Below are 19,364 nucleotides of genomic sequence, written 5' to 3' on the forward strand. Positions count from 1 at the left end.
TTAATAGTTGAATTTTGAAGGTTCATAGATTGAAATATTAAATTTTTTTCTGATTTTACGAAATCATGCAGCAAATTTAGGGAGGTTCCTGTTGTCGCTGTGGAGGCCTGTTGAAACCCTTAGTTAAATCTAAATATTTAATTGCAAATAATCATGTTTTTATGGATTGATGGTTGAAATTTGAAGGTTCATAGATTGAAATATTAATTTTTTTTCTGATTCTACGAAATCATGCAGCAAATTTAGGGAGGTTCCTGTTGTCGCTGTGGAGGCGCATATGAAAAACAAGTCTAGGCCCATTCCCCCCTCGAAGAGCGAAGGCTTTTTCTCTTGTTGGCGACTCGTGCAAATGTCTTCATAATTCTCGACTACGCCCTGTCAATATTCGCGTAAAATCTAGGCTGTATATCTTCGCAAAAGACATCGCTGTTGCAGAAACGATGCCAGTTTGAGGTCAGGCAAACCTCGAAGTTTCCAAGGCTGTGCTGTAGGAGAATTTTTCATGTAAAAGTTACTCGCGAGCTGGGAAAATTTATACAAAGCATAATGCCTGGCGAGTGTTGTCTTTCTGAAGAGGCTAAAGAGCAGAAGCGTATAAATGATGAAATTGAGAGGCAAATTCGCCGTGACAGACGAGATGCAAGACGTGAATTGAAGTTGCTTTTACTCGGTAAGTTAGCCGTCTAAATAACGAAGTTTTCAGCTAGTTTTGCAAGTCTCTAGCGTTTGAACTTTTTGCTTGATCATTCCAAAAGGTCAGATGTTCTGGCGGCCATTTTTAGACATCAAAACTTGAATGTTGCTTTTTTCCATAACCAAATGACGCGGTTCAGCCCTGAATCAATTTATCGTTCTAACTTTATTTCATGTTTTGCTCGTTAGAATTCAGTCAGGAAAAATTTTATTCGGCAACTCCTAGGCTGGTAATGGGCGGTATTTTTGTAGTTGGACCCCGTCAGTTTAAAATCAGTCCTTCTCTCCCACTAGTTTCTCGCCTTGAGTTCTATTTGAGACGGCAAGCGTGTGTGTTTGCAGGAAAAAAATTATTTCTAGCTGTTTTCTTCACGCTTTTGTGTCCTAAGCAAGTTGGGAAAGCTATAAAAAATCTTTCGCAGAGTTTTTATTGACAAAGCTCGGTGTAACTTCGGGAAATGTTTGTGTTAGAACAAGGCAACTGCAGATCTCAAGTTACTGGCCTAAACAACCGATATTTTGTTTATCTCTTCAAATTTTCTGATTCTGCAAGTAGGAAATAGGTTTCGGTGCATAATATTTCATCGTCGATATCAAAAATAAGATTCGTGAAGGTTTTAAAGCTCTCAAGTGTTTGGCAATTGGGAGTTTGGATCTGTTACCGTTAGAAACAGATTGCGTAAAATTAGCAATCTCCGTGTCAGCATTTAACTATTGAAAAATTTAAAAAGGCAGTAACTATGTAAAATATGAACGGAGGATTTGAAACCAAACCCAAAAGAATATACTTATTTTTGTCGAAGCTCTCTGCTTTGTGAATCCAGAAATCAAATCCGGATTTAGACGGATTTTTTCTGATTTATGCAAGCGGATGATGTTCCCAAAAGCCCCTCCTGTTTTGAAAAACGTTTAAACTCCTTTGTGATCAATGGCAAACAGGGCCATTTTGCAGCCACCTTGGGAGTATTTTGTTCAATTAATTTCTATTATCAATCATTCCTAATTATAATTTAACAATTCTCTATCCTGCATAACAACACTAATAGCTAAAATATTTTAACAATGGAATATTTTCTTATTTATTAGTACTGGTTTTGTGAACATAATCTGTAGTGTACAGTCCTGAGTTATATGTATATCAAGGGTTGGGGTATTACTGCATACATGTATCACTAGGGCCAGGTCCGTTGCTAGCTGTTGTGCTCAAGGGGGGTTTCCAAGTCCCATTTGCAGACAAAGTGGGTGAACTAGCCTTTATTTGTCAGTCTTATGTTCATTTCAGTACTGCTGTGAAAGTCACAAAGAAACATATGATTTCATCCAAAAACCCTTTTTTCGAGAAACATTTTGGGGGCCACTTGAGGCCAAAATGTTTGGGGGCCATTAATTTTGTGCTTAAAGTTTATTTTGAAACTTTTCAGACTATATATACATTACTATATAATTTTATTTCAAGAGGAGTGTCACACCCTGCTTACCCCCCTATATGTCCTACCAGGGCACCTAAGTGTTGGCCTTCATGATACTGATGCTCGGACTTGTCAATGTTTCTCTAAAAGCACTTTTACATTGATGCCATCACTGTCCAATGTAGTCTTTGTTATGTGCTATTTCATTCTAACCTACTTTACAACTTGAAAATTTCCCCCTACAATCACTGCCAAAATAACTTGGAACACCTAACATTTTGCGCTGTGCTTTTCTATTTTTCATTTGTTTTCTTTGAATACTACCACTTTTGCCCCCTTTCCCCCCAAAACAATGTTGAAAGTATAGAAAAATATCAAACAATCCACAAGAAAAAGCGTACTCCATAACCCCTTTCTTTTTTCTATAGTAAATCAACATTGTTCCTAGGGGGAGAGGGGGATGGCTGAATTTGCCTTTGAAAATCTATGTTAGTGTACCAAGACTTTTGGCAGTGATTGTAGGAGAAAACCATGCCTTTGCACGTCTGCATTGCAATGAAATGTCTCTGTTTATCACCAAAGGGCATGACATAAATGCTTTTATTTTCAAACAATCTTTTGTGGTACAGAATTTAAAAATGGCTTTGAAAGAAGCTTTTCAGAAAATACTTTGGCTTTTCGTCTGACACTCTTCAGAGTTTACATGGTCAGAACGAAAACTCCAGGCTAGGAAATATATATACCCAGTTGTAGATCAAAATAAGCCAATCAGAAACGCAAGCAAATGTATGTTGAGGGTTTTACCACTAAAGTGCCAGGAAACCTTTATATAAATGTTGAAACCTGATCACAAGACCAACTTTTTTGTTCTTTTGAAGGATTATTGAGAAACCTATGCCAAAATGCCACAATTTCTATTTTTAAATGGTTGACTAAGCCGCAGGCCTTTTCGTATAATATTGGGCAAGAGATCCTTTTATAAGATGACCAATTGTTGGAGGTAAATTCAAATGAAAATGTTACATTGACCTTGAATGCACTCCAAGAAAGATTAGATTCTCAATAAAAATGTGCTTCGTTTATAAACTTTACGTATACCACGAAGGTCACATATACATTACGAAGATGTTATTGACGGATGATCACAAAGTGTTCTTTCAAACCTTTCTTAAAAACGCTTCAACTGCCTAGTAAATGTCCTATTGTAGTTAAAAGCTTCAAGTGCTATTGTAGTTGAAATACTAAGAACCTAACTTATTCCTAAACATTCGCAGTTGAAAATGACTAGAAATGTGTTAAGGATGAAACATTTATTCCTCACAATTTACCCTTTTGCCCAAGCAATCAAACTGGTTGGGTTTGCACAAGTGCTGATGCGATCGGGAGCGATCGCTTGCGTGAAACGAAAAACCCTGCCAAACAGGTTAGGTTACCTTTCCATTCTGCTATTTCCTGTAAAACCACACCACACCCCTCCATTCCTACAAATCAGTTTTATACAGAAAAATTGATTTATGATCATTCTCACATGTTTAAGAAAATTCTTCTGAAAATGACCTAGAAAACAACCATAACTAATAATAAACCATTATTTAACTTCATGGGGTAGTCATAGAATTTTGCTCCTCATGGTATCATCCGTTTAGCATTGTTAAAGGCATTTGACACAGGTAAAAATGGCTTACAGCCACTCAACCACAAGTGGTTGACCAATCAAATTGCGCACAAAAAAAACATTTTCTGCCTTTCTGCAAATCGGTGAAATCCTAGAGCAGCGCGCAGTGGTTTCATATGAGCAGTTTCCAGTTCCTTTCCTGTGGGCGTGCTCTGATCAATTTGGCCTGAGTTATTTTTGGATTTGCTGTACAAATGTCAAATGCCTTTAAGTAATTTGTAAGCAGTGTGATTCCAGGTACAGCGTTAAGCTTATTTAAAAATGATCTGTTTTCAAGTAAAACAGGAACTTCAAGATCAGGGTTTTCATTAATTTTGGAAGTAAAAAACTCACATTTTAAAGTAGGCGTCTAAAAGTTTACTAAAGTTTTCAAAGTCTTACTAAAGTGAAGGGTAAAGTAGGTGGCAAAGGTTAATTGAGTAAGTGCTGGGCTTGCTGGTTGCTGGCTTCTAATGAAATCCGTGCCGAAAATGTCTTTAGAATGGAAAGTATCAAAATTGCACAGAAGAAACGAACATCTCATACTAACTGATATACAGTTTCCATGTTTCTTATTTTTATTATCGATTTTATATTCACTTATAATTCACTTACATTCAGTTATATAACTGAATTTTAACATGCGTTTCTTTCAAATAGAACCTCAAGGACAAAGTCAAAATTTTATATATTGCCTAGGCATTTCTCTGGCAATTTATCTAATTCTTGTTGAAATCATTTCATTGCCTTTTAAAATCACATTCATCAGTTCACAACAAAACACTTTCCCATGGTGAAAAATTCACCCACAAATTCGCTTACATAGAAACTCCTACCTGAAAGTCCTGTAAATTTTACATTGAAGCATTCAAAGGCGCTAGAAAATTTCATATTGGTTTCAAACTAAAAAAAGGTGTTGTGATTTTGGGCCCTAAGAAGCACATAGACTATATCTAAAATAGAATGATTTAGATTAAAATTAAATTCAATAATCAAATGGTAATTTTTTAGAATTATGGCCAAACTAACAAATGTCAGTACAGCATGCCTTTGCAAAACTTATTATAAAGTTTTTTACATTAAGGAGTGTCAGACGAAAAGCTTTCAGTATGGTGTCAAATGTTTCCTTTTTTGAAAGTCGTTTGAACTATATTGTTGGAACATTTATATCGTAGGTACATTAGTTTCACAGGTCCTTGATTGATAGCAGCAAACTCATTTTTGCTGAACAAGTTTACCTGTATAAATATGGTTTTATTTTTATTATTATTATTATAATAAATGTTTTTCTTTACTACGATTGTAATAGTCTTATTTTGTAAAAACAGGCTAGCCAGTTACAAATTACCTTGTAATAGTGAGATTTGTAATTGTAGTTTTAACTGGAATTCAAAATGAAAAATTTCCATTATTATTATTATTTTTATTATATTATGTTATTATTTCAAAATTTTTATTATGTTATTATTTTCAAAATTTTGTACTGCCAAAAGATTGTTCACACAAGAAACTGTTTTTCATTTTATCTCCCTATGGAAAGAAGTTAATAGGTTTCTTTCATTAACCAGCCCAAGCAACATTATAAATGTTTTCAAAAATATGATCAGCTGCCCAACAACTTCAATGCACTGCAGTTTGACAACAACTAGTTGCCATGGCAACTACTTAATCTAAAGGTTGGCTGAAGATTGGAAAACAGGTTGTTGCAACTGCAATTTTTAAACAAAATTGTTTTATATATATCAAGTTACAGAAAAGAAGCCTTATTTCTGATTTTTGCTCACCAATTAATTATTTTGTAGGGTTGTAATTTTTAGGCACTCGGTAGGATTGATGTTAAAATTTTTATAAACAAGTTTGTTCAAAACTCATTATGTTTTATATAACTTTAACTCCTTAACATAATGATAAGTTTGAGAGTTCATCCCCTGAAATTCTTTTTGACATTTTTTTGTATTTTGTTTGTAAATATTTTCTATGTAATAGATTAAGGGCATTGAGTCATGATAAAATGGATAGGGTTTACCCAAACGCACCCAAATCTGCTGAGTCATCATTTTCGTGCTGCAATGCCATTGGTTGACCTCGTACTGATTGACAAAACACTATCCATAAATAGCAAGTTGTCACATGAAACAGCACCAAAACCAAATGACCCCCTATAGAGAAGGCCTATTTACCATGACTCAATGCCTTTAATTGCTATTCCACTTTTAAATGTAGTGTGTATTCAAATTGAGTTTAAAGTGGACAATAACAACTGGAAAAGCTGGCTAGCTCTTACCAAGGCCCTTGTGAGGGGGGACAAGAGGGGCAATTAGCCCTAGGGCCTCTGTGGTCCAGGTCTAGCTCCATTTTAAGAATTGAATGATAATTATTCATGAAGCCACCATCCTTTTCCTTATTTCAGGAATAATTTTCAAAATAAGTTGAATCCAGGGGCGCTGGAGAAGATTTTGGGATAGGGGGGGGGGCAGGCTCTAGACATATTGGCAATTTATATGGTAGTTTTTCCACTATTATTTTTGATGCCATCTCATAAAAGGCTATTTCATGCTTAGCAGAAGCTGCCCTTTTACATGTTGAATTGTTGCCTGTCTTATTTTTTCATACCAGATTGGAATCTTTGAAAGATGCGCAGGGGATCTGTTTCATGTCCATGAAAATTGCACATTTGCAAATGGCACAGATAAAAATTTTTTACAGCCGAGAAAAACAGCAGGATGAATCATTGCGGCTCAATGAACCATTTTGATAGAAATTGCGCAGCTGCAACTGTGGTTGCAAGGCAAAATTCCAATCTGGTTGTTATGCAGTATGATATTAGGCCAGTTTTGAAAATATAATGGTAAAGCATGCCAGTTTTGCTACAGTCTTTATATCATACTGCAGCAAAAACGTGAGGAGGCTACAGCCCCCTGGCTCTGGTGTGCTTAAGACCTATTGTTTGCAGCTCAAATTTGATGTCCCAATAAACAAAATTTAGCCTCTTATTCAACAATAATTGCCTTGAACAAGCTTTGTTGGTTGGCTTTGAACAATTTATGAGTATCCTATGTCAATTGATTCTTTCTATACCCATTTATTACTCTTTGTCATGATTTTTCTAAATTTAGGACTCTTATAAGAGTGCAAATAATGAAGAAAGTATATATTTAGAATCTTAGGTTGCAGGGGCGGCGGGCAGTGTTATTACCGTTATTACTGTAATAACACTTTTTCCAAAGTCTTTATCAGTTTGGTGCATTCATCTGCTAGACACAACCAATGACGTAGAAATAATATGGTATCTGTCCTCTATTCATCTGAAGGGGATGATAATTACCTGCTAATCCTTAACCACAGGAAGCCTATTATGTTTTTCAATGGTATTTCAAATGGTTCAAAGCTAGTTCGAGGCTCCCGGTCTCATTATTACTTTCGCGTTTCTAATAACGGAAACAGCACAGTCTTTGTCACGGGATTCACCGATGACGTAAAATTCAATTGTTCTTGGTCCTTGAAATAAAGGAGCCTAGCAGCCCCGTTATTACTTCTGGGATTCTAATAACGCGGCCATTTACCTTTTGCCAGTGCTGTTTTATGATTTTGCTTGTAAGTTAGCTGTTTCAAATTGAATCGTGTTGTGAAAGATCAAGTGAATGACCATCGTCTGGGTGTTCAAAGTGTTATTATTTTGTATCTCTAATTATTTTGAAACAGGTGGAATTAACTCACTAGCAACGTCTCGAACTGAAAGACCGTGCCAGATATATCCCGTCATGTATTTTTCTATAATAAATTTTTAGCCTGCATCCTTTCAAATTTTCTTTGTACATTTGTAAACTGTAGCTATTCAAAATGTTGCAAGTTGCTTATGTAAAGGCATTTGAAATGAATGATGAACTGAACTGAACCTTGAATGTATTCAGAGGGCTTTCACGCAGTGGTTTCCGTTATTACAATCGCGATTCTAATAACGGGCCCACATGGTGGCTCAGAGGAAGGGGCCGCCAAATATTTTTCACGACTAATCACCACTCGAAAGCCCTTCAGACAAATGTTACAGCCCTCCAGTTTGTTTAAAAAGACCAACAGGAAATCAGGCTCTTCATAGATTTCTTTTTGATATGCTAGCAAGGAAGTATCTGCATTTATTTTCTAGGAGATACAGCACTAAAATTGTCAATTTACTTAAAACTTTCAGCATTCGCTCAGATTCTTAGTTGCTTACAAAAATGTGTATACCCGACCAATTTATGTCTTTTAGTGACTTTTTGTTTGTTGTTTAGAGTCAATTGAAGATATGCATATTTCCCCAACGTATGGCTGGGCCAAATTGGGGGGGGGGGGGGTGTTGCAAAACCTCTATACCCCTCCATCTGAGGAGGTTAAAAATTCCTTCATAAAGAAATTGTTAATTTTCCTTTTTCATGCATTTTCCATACGTTTGAAAGAGTAATACCAAAAAAAATTTACTCCCAGCCGCCCCTGTTAGGTTGTAAACAATAATACTAATCCACAACTGTACTAAGCAAGGGGGAAGAGAACCTGAGTGTAACTTGAACCAAACAATGATGGGGGTGTGCTATCCAAAGTATAGCACAAAATACTCAGTTTTAAGGTTTATGAAATCAACTGTAGCACAGAAGAGACTGAAAAATTGACAAACTGACATATTGCACTACTGGCAGGAGTCAATACATTTTGGAGACCCATATGGGTGGCACCAACCCTGTTTTACTATTGAATGCTTGTTATGAAATGTTTTTAAGATTAAAATCAGTAATTTTTGTCTCAACGTTTTCTTTAAAATGAAGGCTAGACATCTAAAGATATTTTTGTTTATTTCCTTCAAGGAGTGTTACTGTGTCACATAAAATTATGTGAAGTTAATAATGTGATATCTTGGTTTTTGGCCTTGATGATGAAATTAAGGTTAAATACTTTACAGATAAACAGTTTATGATCTTAGTCTAACCTCTTAGCCATCTTGAAAGTGCAAGGATGGGTAAGTGGCAAAGGTAATGGACTAGAGATCTAAAGGTCTGGGGTTTCAATTCCTGCCATGACGAAACTTCCACCCAGAGTGGGGAGAGTCACCAGCTCTTTGTAATTCCAGGCGTAGGAATCACGAGGTGTGGTCACATCAAGAGGAAGGACCAGGATACTGCTTGATAAGCAATGATCCTGGGTGTCCTAAAAACTACCTTTGGATGCTGGATAGAAATAAATACAAATGATATGAATGCAAAATTTGACTTCTTTATGTTTAGAAACAGCCACAATCTAACAGGGACCAAAAATTATATTTTTATCAATTAGCTGTTTCTTTGGTTTTTGATTTATCATTAGTTTTACCAAATTTAGTATTATTAAATCAAAAAATCATATCAAAACAGGGCTAAACATGGTTGTCAATTAAAAGTAAAAGAAGGGTTTTTCTGGAATTAGACAGAGCAATTTCAGGCCCGCTACCAGTTATTGTGCTTAACATGGGTTTCAAATTCCAATTTGCTGACAAAGTGGGTGAGCCATCCCAATTTGTGATGTAATCTTTTGGTTTTGAAACTGCCTTTACGTATTCAAAAGTTGATCGTGGACTTTCCTTTTTGACACAGTTGGCATTCCTTGTTGCCAAACAGGCCTTTACTGAAAGTAAAAAAGATTTTGCATAAAATTGTTTGTTTTGTCTCTCCCCCCAAAGCTTAGTGGCTGATGCCACCTCTGAAATGCCCCCTCCTAAAGTAGTCTATACTTAACAGTAGTGGATCTAATTGGGCCAATCAGAAAAACGCAAGCCTGTTAGCTGTATAGCTGTCCAATCAGTGCTGCTTGCCTACAGAAAGTGTTACCAATGGAGTCCTAAGGTGATAACAAACTTCCCCAGTCTACACGACAGGGGTTTTTTCAAGTTGATGTAGATAGATTCCGTCTTTTTGATAGATGTAGTGATCTAGCATAGAGTTTTTGATCTATTTTCTGATGTTTCACACTCTGAAGGGTGTCAAACGAAAAGCTTAAGTATGACTCAAAACGTTCCTTTTTTCAAAACCATATGTAATATTTTATTTTAAGAATCATTTCATCTTGTTGTGTTATGTTGTTAGTAACTTACAATTTTGTTGTCTTTTTTCCAGGGACTGGAGAGTCTGGCAAGAGTACGTTTATCAAACAGATGAGAATTATTCATGGCCAAGGATACACAGAGGAAGACCGAAGGGGCTATAGCAAGCTGGTGTACCAAAACATTTTTCAGGCCATCCAAGCGCTCACCCGTGCCATGGACATGCTGAAAATACCATATTCAAAGCCTGACCCACATGAGGTTCGTCAAAGATTGATTTTTGGAATTTGCTCCCACCTACCTGCAAAAGTTAGTTTTTGGAACGCTAAGAAGCTATAGCTATCAATAAAGGCCAAAATGCTAGGGGGCTAATGGGTTCTTATCATCTTATCAAAACAATAGGCTTGCTTCCCCAATACTTGATGAAGTGACCTTCATTTGGCAAACTTCAAAGCCCCCTCCTATTTCAAAACCTATCACAGCCCCTTGATAATCAAGCAATCTTCTAGTCCTTCAACTCAATGTGATCACACCTAATTTTTACCTATGCCTTAAAATTTATAAATGTGGCTGCCTTGTCAGCATCTGAAGCCAGAGACCTTTCTGTCTGTAATCTGTTACCCCTATCACTGAGCCGTCAACTCTTGCTCAGGATCACAAGTCCACGGCAGTGGCGGCGCCAGCTACTGCTGAGTGGGAGGATAATGGGCATGACCAGTAAGACCACGCCCTAATTGCCTCGTTTCAGTGCTTTGAACCAGATCAAATTTCCTTAGGAAATATGATCTACCCCTACCTAGTGCTTTTTAACCCGTTTTTAGACGAAATATGTAGACCATGTTTCGAAAAAATAGGGGGGAAATTACCCCCCCCCCCCATATCACCCCCTGGCGCTGCCACTGGTCCACAGGATTTTTCCCATATAGCTAGGCTTTCTGCCTCATTAATAGAGAGCTGTTAACATTGCCTAAAATGGTCCCACTAAGCAAGAAACTTGGAGTAGCAGCTTATAATTGTCTTGTTCTTTACACCAAATAGTAATATGTCTAACATTTGTCCTAAATGTGTTTTCTTTTCCACTTAAATACAGACAGCTAAATCATCCAGAAAGCAAAATATTTCCAAATTCTATTTTTGCAGCAATATGCTATGACGGTTCTGAATGTGAACCATGAAACAGTGACAAGTCTAGACGACCACTATGCACAGATGATCCAGTCTTTGTGGGACGATAAGGGAATACAAGAGGCATATGACAGAAGAAGGGAGTTCCAGCTGTCAGATTCTGCCAAGTAGTAAGTCATGTAAAACTTTTTTGCCTGGAATTCAAAACAAACTTTGTTCTACAGCAAGCTGTGTTTCGGAACTAACTCTTCAGTTAAGAGTATCTGGTGCATAACTTTATCACAATCTTTCACCATGAAACTTTCAAGTGTCTTGTTAACAGTCTTGCACTATGAACTGTGTCTTGCAGTTAGCTATGCTTGAGAATAAACAATGTTTTCAGAGTAAGCTGTTTTTCAAACAATGTTTCAAGCTATGTTTCAAACTATGTTTCAAAATCAGCACTTTTGCAGGAGACCAAGTCAAATTTGAAACTTGTTATATTTTTCGCTAAACAGTACCTCTCAAAAGACCATCTTTCTCTGTGTATAAATGTTTAACCGTGAGAGAAGAAAGTTTTGCTCAGAGAAACTTTGCTTTCAAGAAAGCTGTTTATCACAAAAAACTTTGCTTCACCATGCTAGTCTTCTCAGATCTTCATATACAACTTGTTTCATTCTAAACTGTAACCCTGTTTTCACTGTCCTCTTAAAAAACAGAGCCTTGACGGTATAAAGTTGTTTCGAATAGCAAAGCAAAATTGTCTCTGTTCAACAATCCTAATGTAAACGGGAGGGCAAACCGAAACAGTTTTGTTATGATTCCAAACTTGCATGGGACAATGTAAACAGGGTCTGTATTTCCAAATGTTTTGCCTAAGCTGATAATCACATCCGTTTACTTTGCAGTTATCTCACTGATATAAACCGAATAGCAACTACAAGTTATGTTCCAAATGAGCAAGATGTTTTACGAGCAAGGGCACCAACCACTGGCATAATCGAATACCCATTTGATCTTGAAACCATCATTTTCAGGTTTGTTTGTTTGCACTTTGTTTGTTTGTTTGTTTGTTTGTTTGTTTGTTTCTCTGTGTTCTGGTTGTTTGTTTGTTTGTTTGTTTGTTTGTTTGTACTTTGTTTGTACTCTGGTTGTTTGTTTGTTTGTTTGTTTGTTTGTTTGTTTGTTTGTACTTTGTTTGTTTCTCTGTGTTCTGGTTGTTTCTTTGTTTGTACTTTGTTTGTTTCTCTGTGTTCTGGTTGTTTGTTTCTTTGTTTTTTGTTTGTACTTTGTTTGTTTCTCTGTGTTCTGGTTGTTTCTTTGTTTCTTTGTTTGTACTTTGTCTGTTTCTCTGTGTTCTGTTTGTTTCTTTGTTTTTTTTGTTCCTTGGTTTTTTGTCATGTTTTGGTACATCCATGCTAATTAACGTTCTAAAATCTGTTAATGAGGCCAGTTCAACAGTAATCCAGGCCTGGCCATTTGTGTAGAGCCATAGCTCTTGCTCCCCTCCAGGCTCTCCTCAAATGTTGGAGGGGAGCTAGAGATTGCTCTCCTAAATTGTTCTAAAAAGCAAATTTGCTCTCCTTGAAATCAATTTTTCCTTTGTTTCTATTCTTATAGCTCACCTGAATACTTCTAGGAAAGCTGTTTACTGCTCCCCTGTTAAAAGTCTTAGGGCCAGGCCTGAGTAATTTCAAAATAAGTTCTTTCACACCAGCCATATCTAAGAAAATCTCTACGACAGAACCAGGTTTGGATGTCTAGAGACTCTATAGGATTCTTTGCAGTTATGAAGTCAAAATTAGAAATAGATTTGAATGAAGTCATCTTGCAGCTCTAGACAGAAAATTCCTGTTTATTGGTTCTAATAATGTCACTTTCTTTGATTGCTCAGCAAAGTACCTTAACCATCTAGTGACAAGATCTGTTCAATGTGTAGAATATTTTAATTTCTAGGTATAAACATTAACTAGTCAGCAGTCCGCAATTGCTAGAAAATTATATTCCATTGACAAGTTATGTTTCTTTCAATAGTGGCTTTTTTGACAAGATCTGTTCCATTTAGATTTTAGAGGCTGGATTTTAGGGACAAATTCTCACTAACAAACAGTCCATATTTTCCAGATTGATTTTATTCGATTGACCAATTAATTGTTATTTTCTGACCAGCTCTGTTCATCAAGAGCTTTGTGATTTTCCTTTCTTGGCTAGATTATTTTGGAAGTTTCTGACTAAATTTTTTTGGAAGTTTCTGACAGCCTTAGAACTTTAAAACTAAACATTAAGATAATTACATTTCCAGAATGCATTTATTCCACTGGTCAATTGCAATTAAATGGTAACTTTCTGACAAGCTTTGTTCATTAAGAGATCCCTTGAGCTTTGTCATTATCCTTTCATGGTGGAACTAAACATTAAGGCTATTACATTTCCAGAATATTTTTATTTCATTGGTCAATTACATATACTATTAAATGGTAACTTTCTGACAAGCTCTGTTCATCTTCTAGGATGGTTGATGTAGGAGGCCAAAGATCTGAACGTAGAAAATGGATACATTGCTTCGAAAATGTTACGTCCATTATATTTCTTGTTGCTCTTAGTGAATATGATCAAGTATTGTTTGAATCAGAAAAGGAGGTGAGTTGTTTTGTCTCTTGGAAGGTCATAAATTGTTGATTTTTTCATTAGAGCTTCTTGTAGATTAAAGACTCATTGCTAACAATGGGCCTTTGCGGGTGTGGCAACGGTCCAAACAATGGCAGTAAACTTTACGGATTAACCAAAATTGATTTCAAACTGTCTGAAAATGCATTATGGGATGCTTGCTTAGCGCAATGGCTCATTGTTAGCAATGTCTTTAATGTTATCAAGGATTTCATTAGAAGCCATCAACCGGCAAAGATCCGCCGCTTACTCATCAAACCTCTGCTGCCTTCTTTCACCCTAACTTCAGTAAGACTGCACAAACTCTAGAAGTCTTATAGATGCTTACTTTTAAGTGCGAGCCTTAAAAAATTAATAAAAACCCTGCATTATGCTTTGTAGACTTACTTAAGTTTTGCTTCACTTACTGCTTGGCAGAATCTGAGTGTTCGAACTCTCTTCTGCAGTCATATACCTCTTGTATTCCTGTATCAGGCCAGAAGTAAAAGGAATTGAATGAGGGGGACAATGAAAGCTTATATCAGAGGTTAAAGGTCGTAAGTCCAGTGGTTAAAGGTCAAAAGATTCCAAGAGGCCAATAATCAATACATGTGCAACACTTGACACTTATGCTGACCTTTGAATTTGACATAGTTTAGAAAAAAATCAAATATGAACCAATTCAATTTGAAAAACCAAAATTTAAAAATAAAATGAGAAGAAGAAAGAAAGGTATAAAAACGATGTATAAACTAACGTAAAGCTTCAACTAAGGCGTAGTTTAGACAGCGCGTTATAGGCCCAGCGAATTAAATTCAATTAGATGCGCTCAAAATTCCCCCCTTAGAGCGCTTCAATTTGTTGTTTGGTTTTAGACAGCGAAGCGAATTGAATTGATTCATATTTTGATTCATAACGCGCTGATAGTGCGCCCAAGTGAGCGCATTATGAGCGAATTTAATTATTTGCTTCGCTCTCGGATTTAGTCAGCGTATTGAGAGCGCATAAAATTGACACCCACACAGTCCTTTTCGTGAGCAAAATTACGCGTGTGTGGCAAATCGCACATGTAAACAAATTTGCGCGTGCGATCGCACTTGTAAGAAAATTTGAAGTACAAACCTGATAAAATTGGTAAAAGGAGCAAGAAGGAAAAAGCCACTCGAATACGTGCAAGAGCAAAACTCAAAATTAATCAATACATAACAGATGTTGTTGCCCTTAGCAGCCATCTTTTAAAAGTCGTCGTAACTCTCCAAAGTTACAAGAGCAAGTAAAAATTGTTTCCAACAGCTACTTGCTTTCAGGGCCTAATTACGTTTTGACAGGAAATCAGTTATTACACTTAACATGCTAATGGCGACTTAGCTGAAAGACGAGACGCTAAGTTGAATGGAGCACTCAGTCAAAAGCCAAACATCACTTCCGAAAATTGGAAAAATCATATTGTGGTCAAAAGTGCGAATCAAGTAACAAGGGAAAGGATAAACAATCATGAGACCATGGGAAATTTATGTTAAAGGGCCTCTCCAACAAAAAAAAAATTTTTTTTTATGACTTAAAAGTTAGCATCTGGTGCGTGTATTATGACAAAGTCATTGTTTTTGAAAAATTCCAATTAGTTTAGAAGTTGCAAGGCTTCAAAGTTGCACCTTTCCGAGAAAAAAAACGACAAAAGCCGAATCAGTTTGGTGACATTCTGACGTCACAATGTGCGGCTCTCGTTCGCCATGAATTTCGTATATCTTCCACCGAAGCGTGAAGGACTCATGGTCACACGTTGATAACTGCATCCAGTTCCAGTTCCTGTTCCAGCTCTTCCCTCGCGTATAATTAATCGAAATTGTCACTTCAGTTGTTCTCCAGAAACGATGAACAACTAAAGGCTTCAGAATTGGTGTCTGAAATGCTCAAACTAAAAGCTGGTGGAACAGAACTGAGAGTACCATCACTTGCAGTGTTCAATTTGCGAATCGCCGTCGTTCGATTCGGTTTGAGGCGAGACTATCTGAAATACACTGTGACGTCAAAATTGCGTCACAGTGTCACCAAACCAAAAATTTTTGTCGGTTAATTCAATTAAATTATCGAAATGCAAGAGCTTATATCTCACAAACTGTAAAAAAATATCGAAAAACAAATAACGAATTCGTGATCAGCAGGCTCAACTTCTTTATAAAAATTGCCAAAAAAATGCAAGTGCAAAATTTGGCTGGAGAGGCCCTTTAACAGAAAACTGCAAAAACACCTGTTTGCGCGTGTGGTCAAAAGCACGCGCAATTTAACTTGCGCGTGTGCAGGCGTGTGCGGGTGCGATCGCACGCGCTAAACGAAAAGGACTGAGTCCACAATATTGTATGGACAATTATTTAATTGGCTGCGCCCATAAAGCACTGTCTAAACTACGCCTAACAAAACTAGATAAATTGTTTCTAGTGTCAGTATCACCGATTTCACCAATAGAGACAACATATTGATGGGACCTACAAACTCTTAATGCAAATTTAAGAATGTTGATAACATCAATGCCAATCAACTTTAAAAGCTGGGATCAGAAAATTAAAATTCAAGTTCAGGGGTTAAAGATCAAAAGATTTCAAGAACCCCTTATTCATTCTTCATTAAATCCAAAAATGGAGTAGAGACTAGGAATCTGATAAAAGTGTCATGGTTTCTAAATTATGCAATATGATTGCAATTACATTCTGCTGTTCTGTGGTGCGTTTTTGATCGAGAGCTGATTTCGCATTAGCCTTACATTGGTGATTGGATACATAACAATAGATCTATTGTATGACATAACAATAGATCTATTGTATAGTTCAACCAATGAGAATTAAGTGGCCATCGATGGGGACAATGCCTTTTAAGTTGATTTATGCTTTGGTTGGTTTTGAATTGAACAGTATCTTCCTTTACAAACTGAGTCTCAGAAACTGAGATTTAGAAATGAAAATTCTGTTGGCATTAAATACTTGAAACCAAATGTGTAACACATAGCAGTTGAATAATAGGAAATTTTGAATTGATCATTTATTAGACTTTTAGTGGTACAGAAATTAAAAATGGCTTTAAAAGGCAAGAAGTTTGAAACATTCTTCACTAAAGCTTTTCCTCTGACACTCTTCAAACATCAGATCGAAACCTCTACTTTAGAAAATATATGCCCAGCTGTTAAAGCTGGGTATAAATAAAGCTTGGCCTATTGTGATCCACAACTGGGTCAATGCTCTAACGTTTTTTATTCCTTACAAACTGTGTTTCAAACTATGTTTCAAACTATGTGTTTCAAGCTATGTTTCAAACAATGTGTTTCAAACTGTGTTTCATACTATGTTTCAAACAATGTCTCAAAACTATGTTTCAAACTATTTTCAAACTGTGTTTCAAACAATGTGTTTCAAAATCAGCGCTGTGTTTGAATCTCGATCTGAACCTTTTCTTCTTTTGCAGAATCGAATGGAAGAAAGTAAAGCCTTATTCCGAACAATCATCACATACCCATGGTTTCGCACTTCATCAATCATACTCTTCCTGAATAAAACTGATCTCCTGGAGGAGAAAATCATTAAATCACATTTAGTGGATTACTTTCCAGATTATGATGGTGAGTACACATTCTGTTATTATCAAACCAAATCATAAATCAAATCGAATCAAATCATTGTGATCACATTAAATCAAAACATTGTGAACAAATTAATTCAAATCAAATCCTGTGATCAAATTGTAAACCAATTCAAATCATTGTAAAACCAGTTTAAAACTTAATCTTTGACAACTCAATTTATAACTAAATCATTGTCAAATCAAATCGAACCAAATCATTGTGATCAACTCAAATCGAACAAAATCATTGTGATCAAACCAAATCAAATCAAATAATTGTCAAATCAAATTGTAAATAAGTTCAAGTCATCGTTGAAATGATTTGAACCTAAGTCTTTGACAACTCAATTTATAACTAAATCATTCTCAAATCGAATCATGAATCAAATCAAATCATGAATCAAATAGATTCCTAAATCATTGTTAAGCCAATCTAAAACTAAATCTTTGACAACTTAAGTTGTAGCTAAATCATTGTCAAATCAAATCATTGGCAATTTCAATTGTAGATTAGTCCAAATATTCTCAAATCTGTTTCCTGTAATCTCCCATCTTCTTTCACTGTCATTTCCATCACTATTACTCTCTACCAGGTAGCATGAAAAATTGTTTGAGGAATGTTTTGTTTATTAAAAATTGTTTTGTTGCCTGTTTTGCCTCTCCTTCTTACTCATGCCGTTAAAAATTGAAAAAATTTCACATAATCTGTGGACAGTAGATTAACACAGCTCAGGGCACCTTAGTTTGACAACTAAGAGCCTTCAACCAAAGGGGGCCCCCAACTTTGTTTTTGTATTCATGTTTTATTACATTTAAATTCAAAATATTTAAAGTTCTTGAATTGAAGCTTTTATAACCAAGCTTTCTCTAGTTGAAGGCTCTTGTTCAACTCTCATGCTTTGTAACTATATTTTCAAAACCAGCCTAATATCTTACTGCACGAAAATACAAAACACAATCAGTTTCTCAAGACAGTTGCCGCTATGCATGTTGGTAGCCAAGAGCCTTTAATGAGAAAAAATTATCATTTTTCATTTTGCTGTTGTGTTTTACATGCTATACAGTGCTGGTTGGACCTTTTTTGCAGTCCATAAATAAAGGCCCTGTCTCAGTTTCTCCTTAAGGCCATAAATATTTGTTAAGTCTGCACGCAGGCTACTGATGCCTCTGTTTTGCCTGTGGATAGTGTCTGCTGATCTTTAATTGACTTTAAATGATGCTTTTCAGGACCAAAAGAAGACGGAAAAGCCGCCAAAGAATTCATTTTAAAAATGTTTGTCGATCTGAATCCTGATACAGAAAAGATCATTTACTCGCATTTCACATGTGCTACCGACACGGAAAACATTCGTTTTGTCTTTGCTGCAGTCAAGGACACAATTCTGCAGCTAAATCTGAAGGAATACAATTTGGTGTAAAAATGATTTGAAATGTTTAAAAGAAAAATGAAGACGCATATACCACAGTTTCAGAAAGATGACCCAAGAAATGTGCATGGTCAGTTGTTCTAAGTAAATTGCAAAGATTTGACTCACGTGTATACGAAACAGAGCTCTTTGCTTGAATTTGAGAACAGGTATCGTCACCTCTGACCTCTGTGACCTTTGTAGAAGTCATCGGCACTGACTTTTGACCTTTTTAGCAGGCACAAGCACAAGCCGGTGAACTGTTTGACTCGGGTTGTGTAGGTACAAAGTAATTTTTAATGCCTGACATGGCAACTGGATATAGCATTTTTAACACGACTGCTGTGGGCTTAGCTGAATTATGACATTTGGCCCATGACCTTTGGGAGCTCAAGGTGAACTTTGACCTTTGGAGGCTCAAGGTGAACCTTTGCTTGTCATAATTTGTCAAAAATATCCCATCTATAGGAGAATGATTTTTCGTTAATAATCTTACACAGATAGTATGTAATTGGTGTTTATCTGTAACCTTTATCTGCATTTCATAATCTGAAGTCTCAGTTTCTGCCAGAGCTATCAGGCTTCTAGTATAAACCTCTTGTGAGATTCCTGTATGATATCTTGTAAATTCAGAATTGGCAGATAATTTAAGAAAGATATGATTAGAACTATCATGAATCTTCAGTCTTGTCCGTTTTCTGCTTCTTGGTGACACGCGTACCAGCGATGCGGAGATGCGCGTGCTGTGAATCTCGCGAGCTGATGGACTCTTTGGACAGATGATCTACGTCACTTTT

General features: G+C 36.3%; 1 protein-coding gene across 1 annotated transcript; it reads left to right on the forward strand.

Annotated features, from left to right (window-relative positions):
- Positions 1 to 310: 310 nt before the first annotated feature.
- On the forward strand, positions 311 to 19,251 carry LOC135690295 (guanine nucleotide-binding protein G(q) subunit alpha). Its single transcript, XM_065207810.2, has 7 exons — positions 311 to 670; positions 9,876 to 10,063; positions 10,943 to 11,097; positions 11,815 to 11,943; positions 13,417 to 13,546; positions 17,006 to 17,159; positions 18,389 to 19,251. The coding sequence occupies exons 1-7, from the start codon at positions 547 to 549 to the stop codon at positions 18,577 to 18,579; spliced, it is 1,071 nt and encodes a 356-aa protein (XP_065063882.1). The 5' UTR covers positions 311 to 546; the 3' UTR covers positions 18,580 to 19,251.
- Positions 19,252 to 19,364: the final 113 nt, after the last annotated feature.

This window comes from Rhopilema esculentum, chromosome 1, assembly GCF_057945365.1.
Source record: "Rhopilema esculentum isolate cy_ngs chromosome 1, ASM5794536v1, whole genome shotgun sequence".
Classification (NCBI taxonomy): Eukaryota; Metazoa; Cnidaria; class Scyphozoa; order Rhizostomeae; family Rhizostomatidae; genus Rhopilema; species Rhopilema esculentum.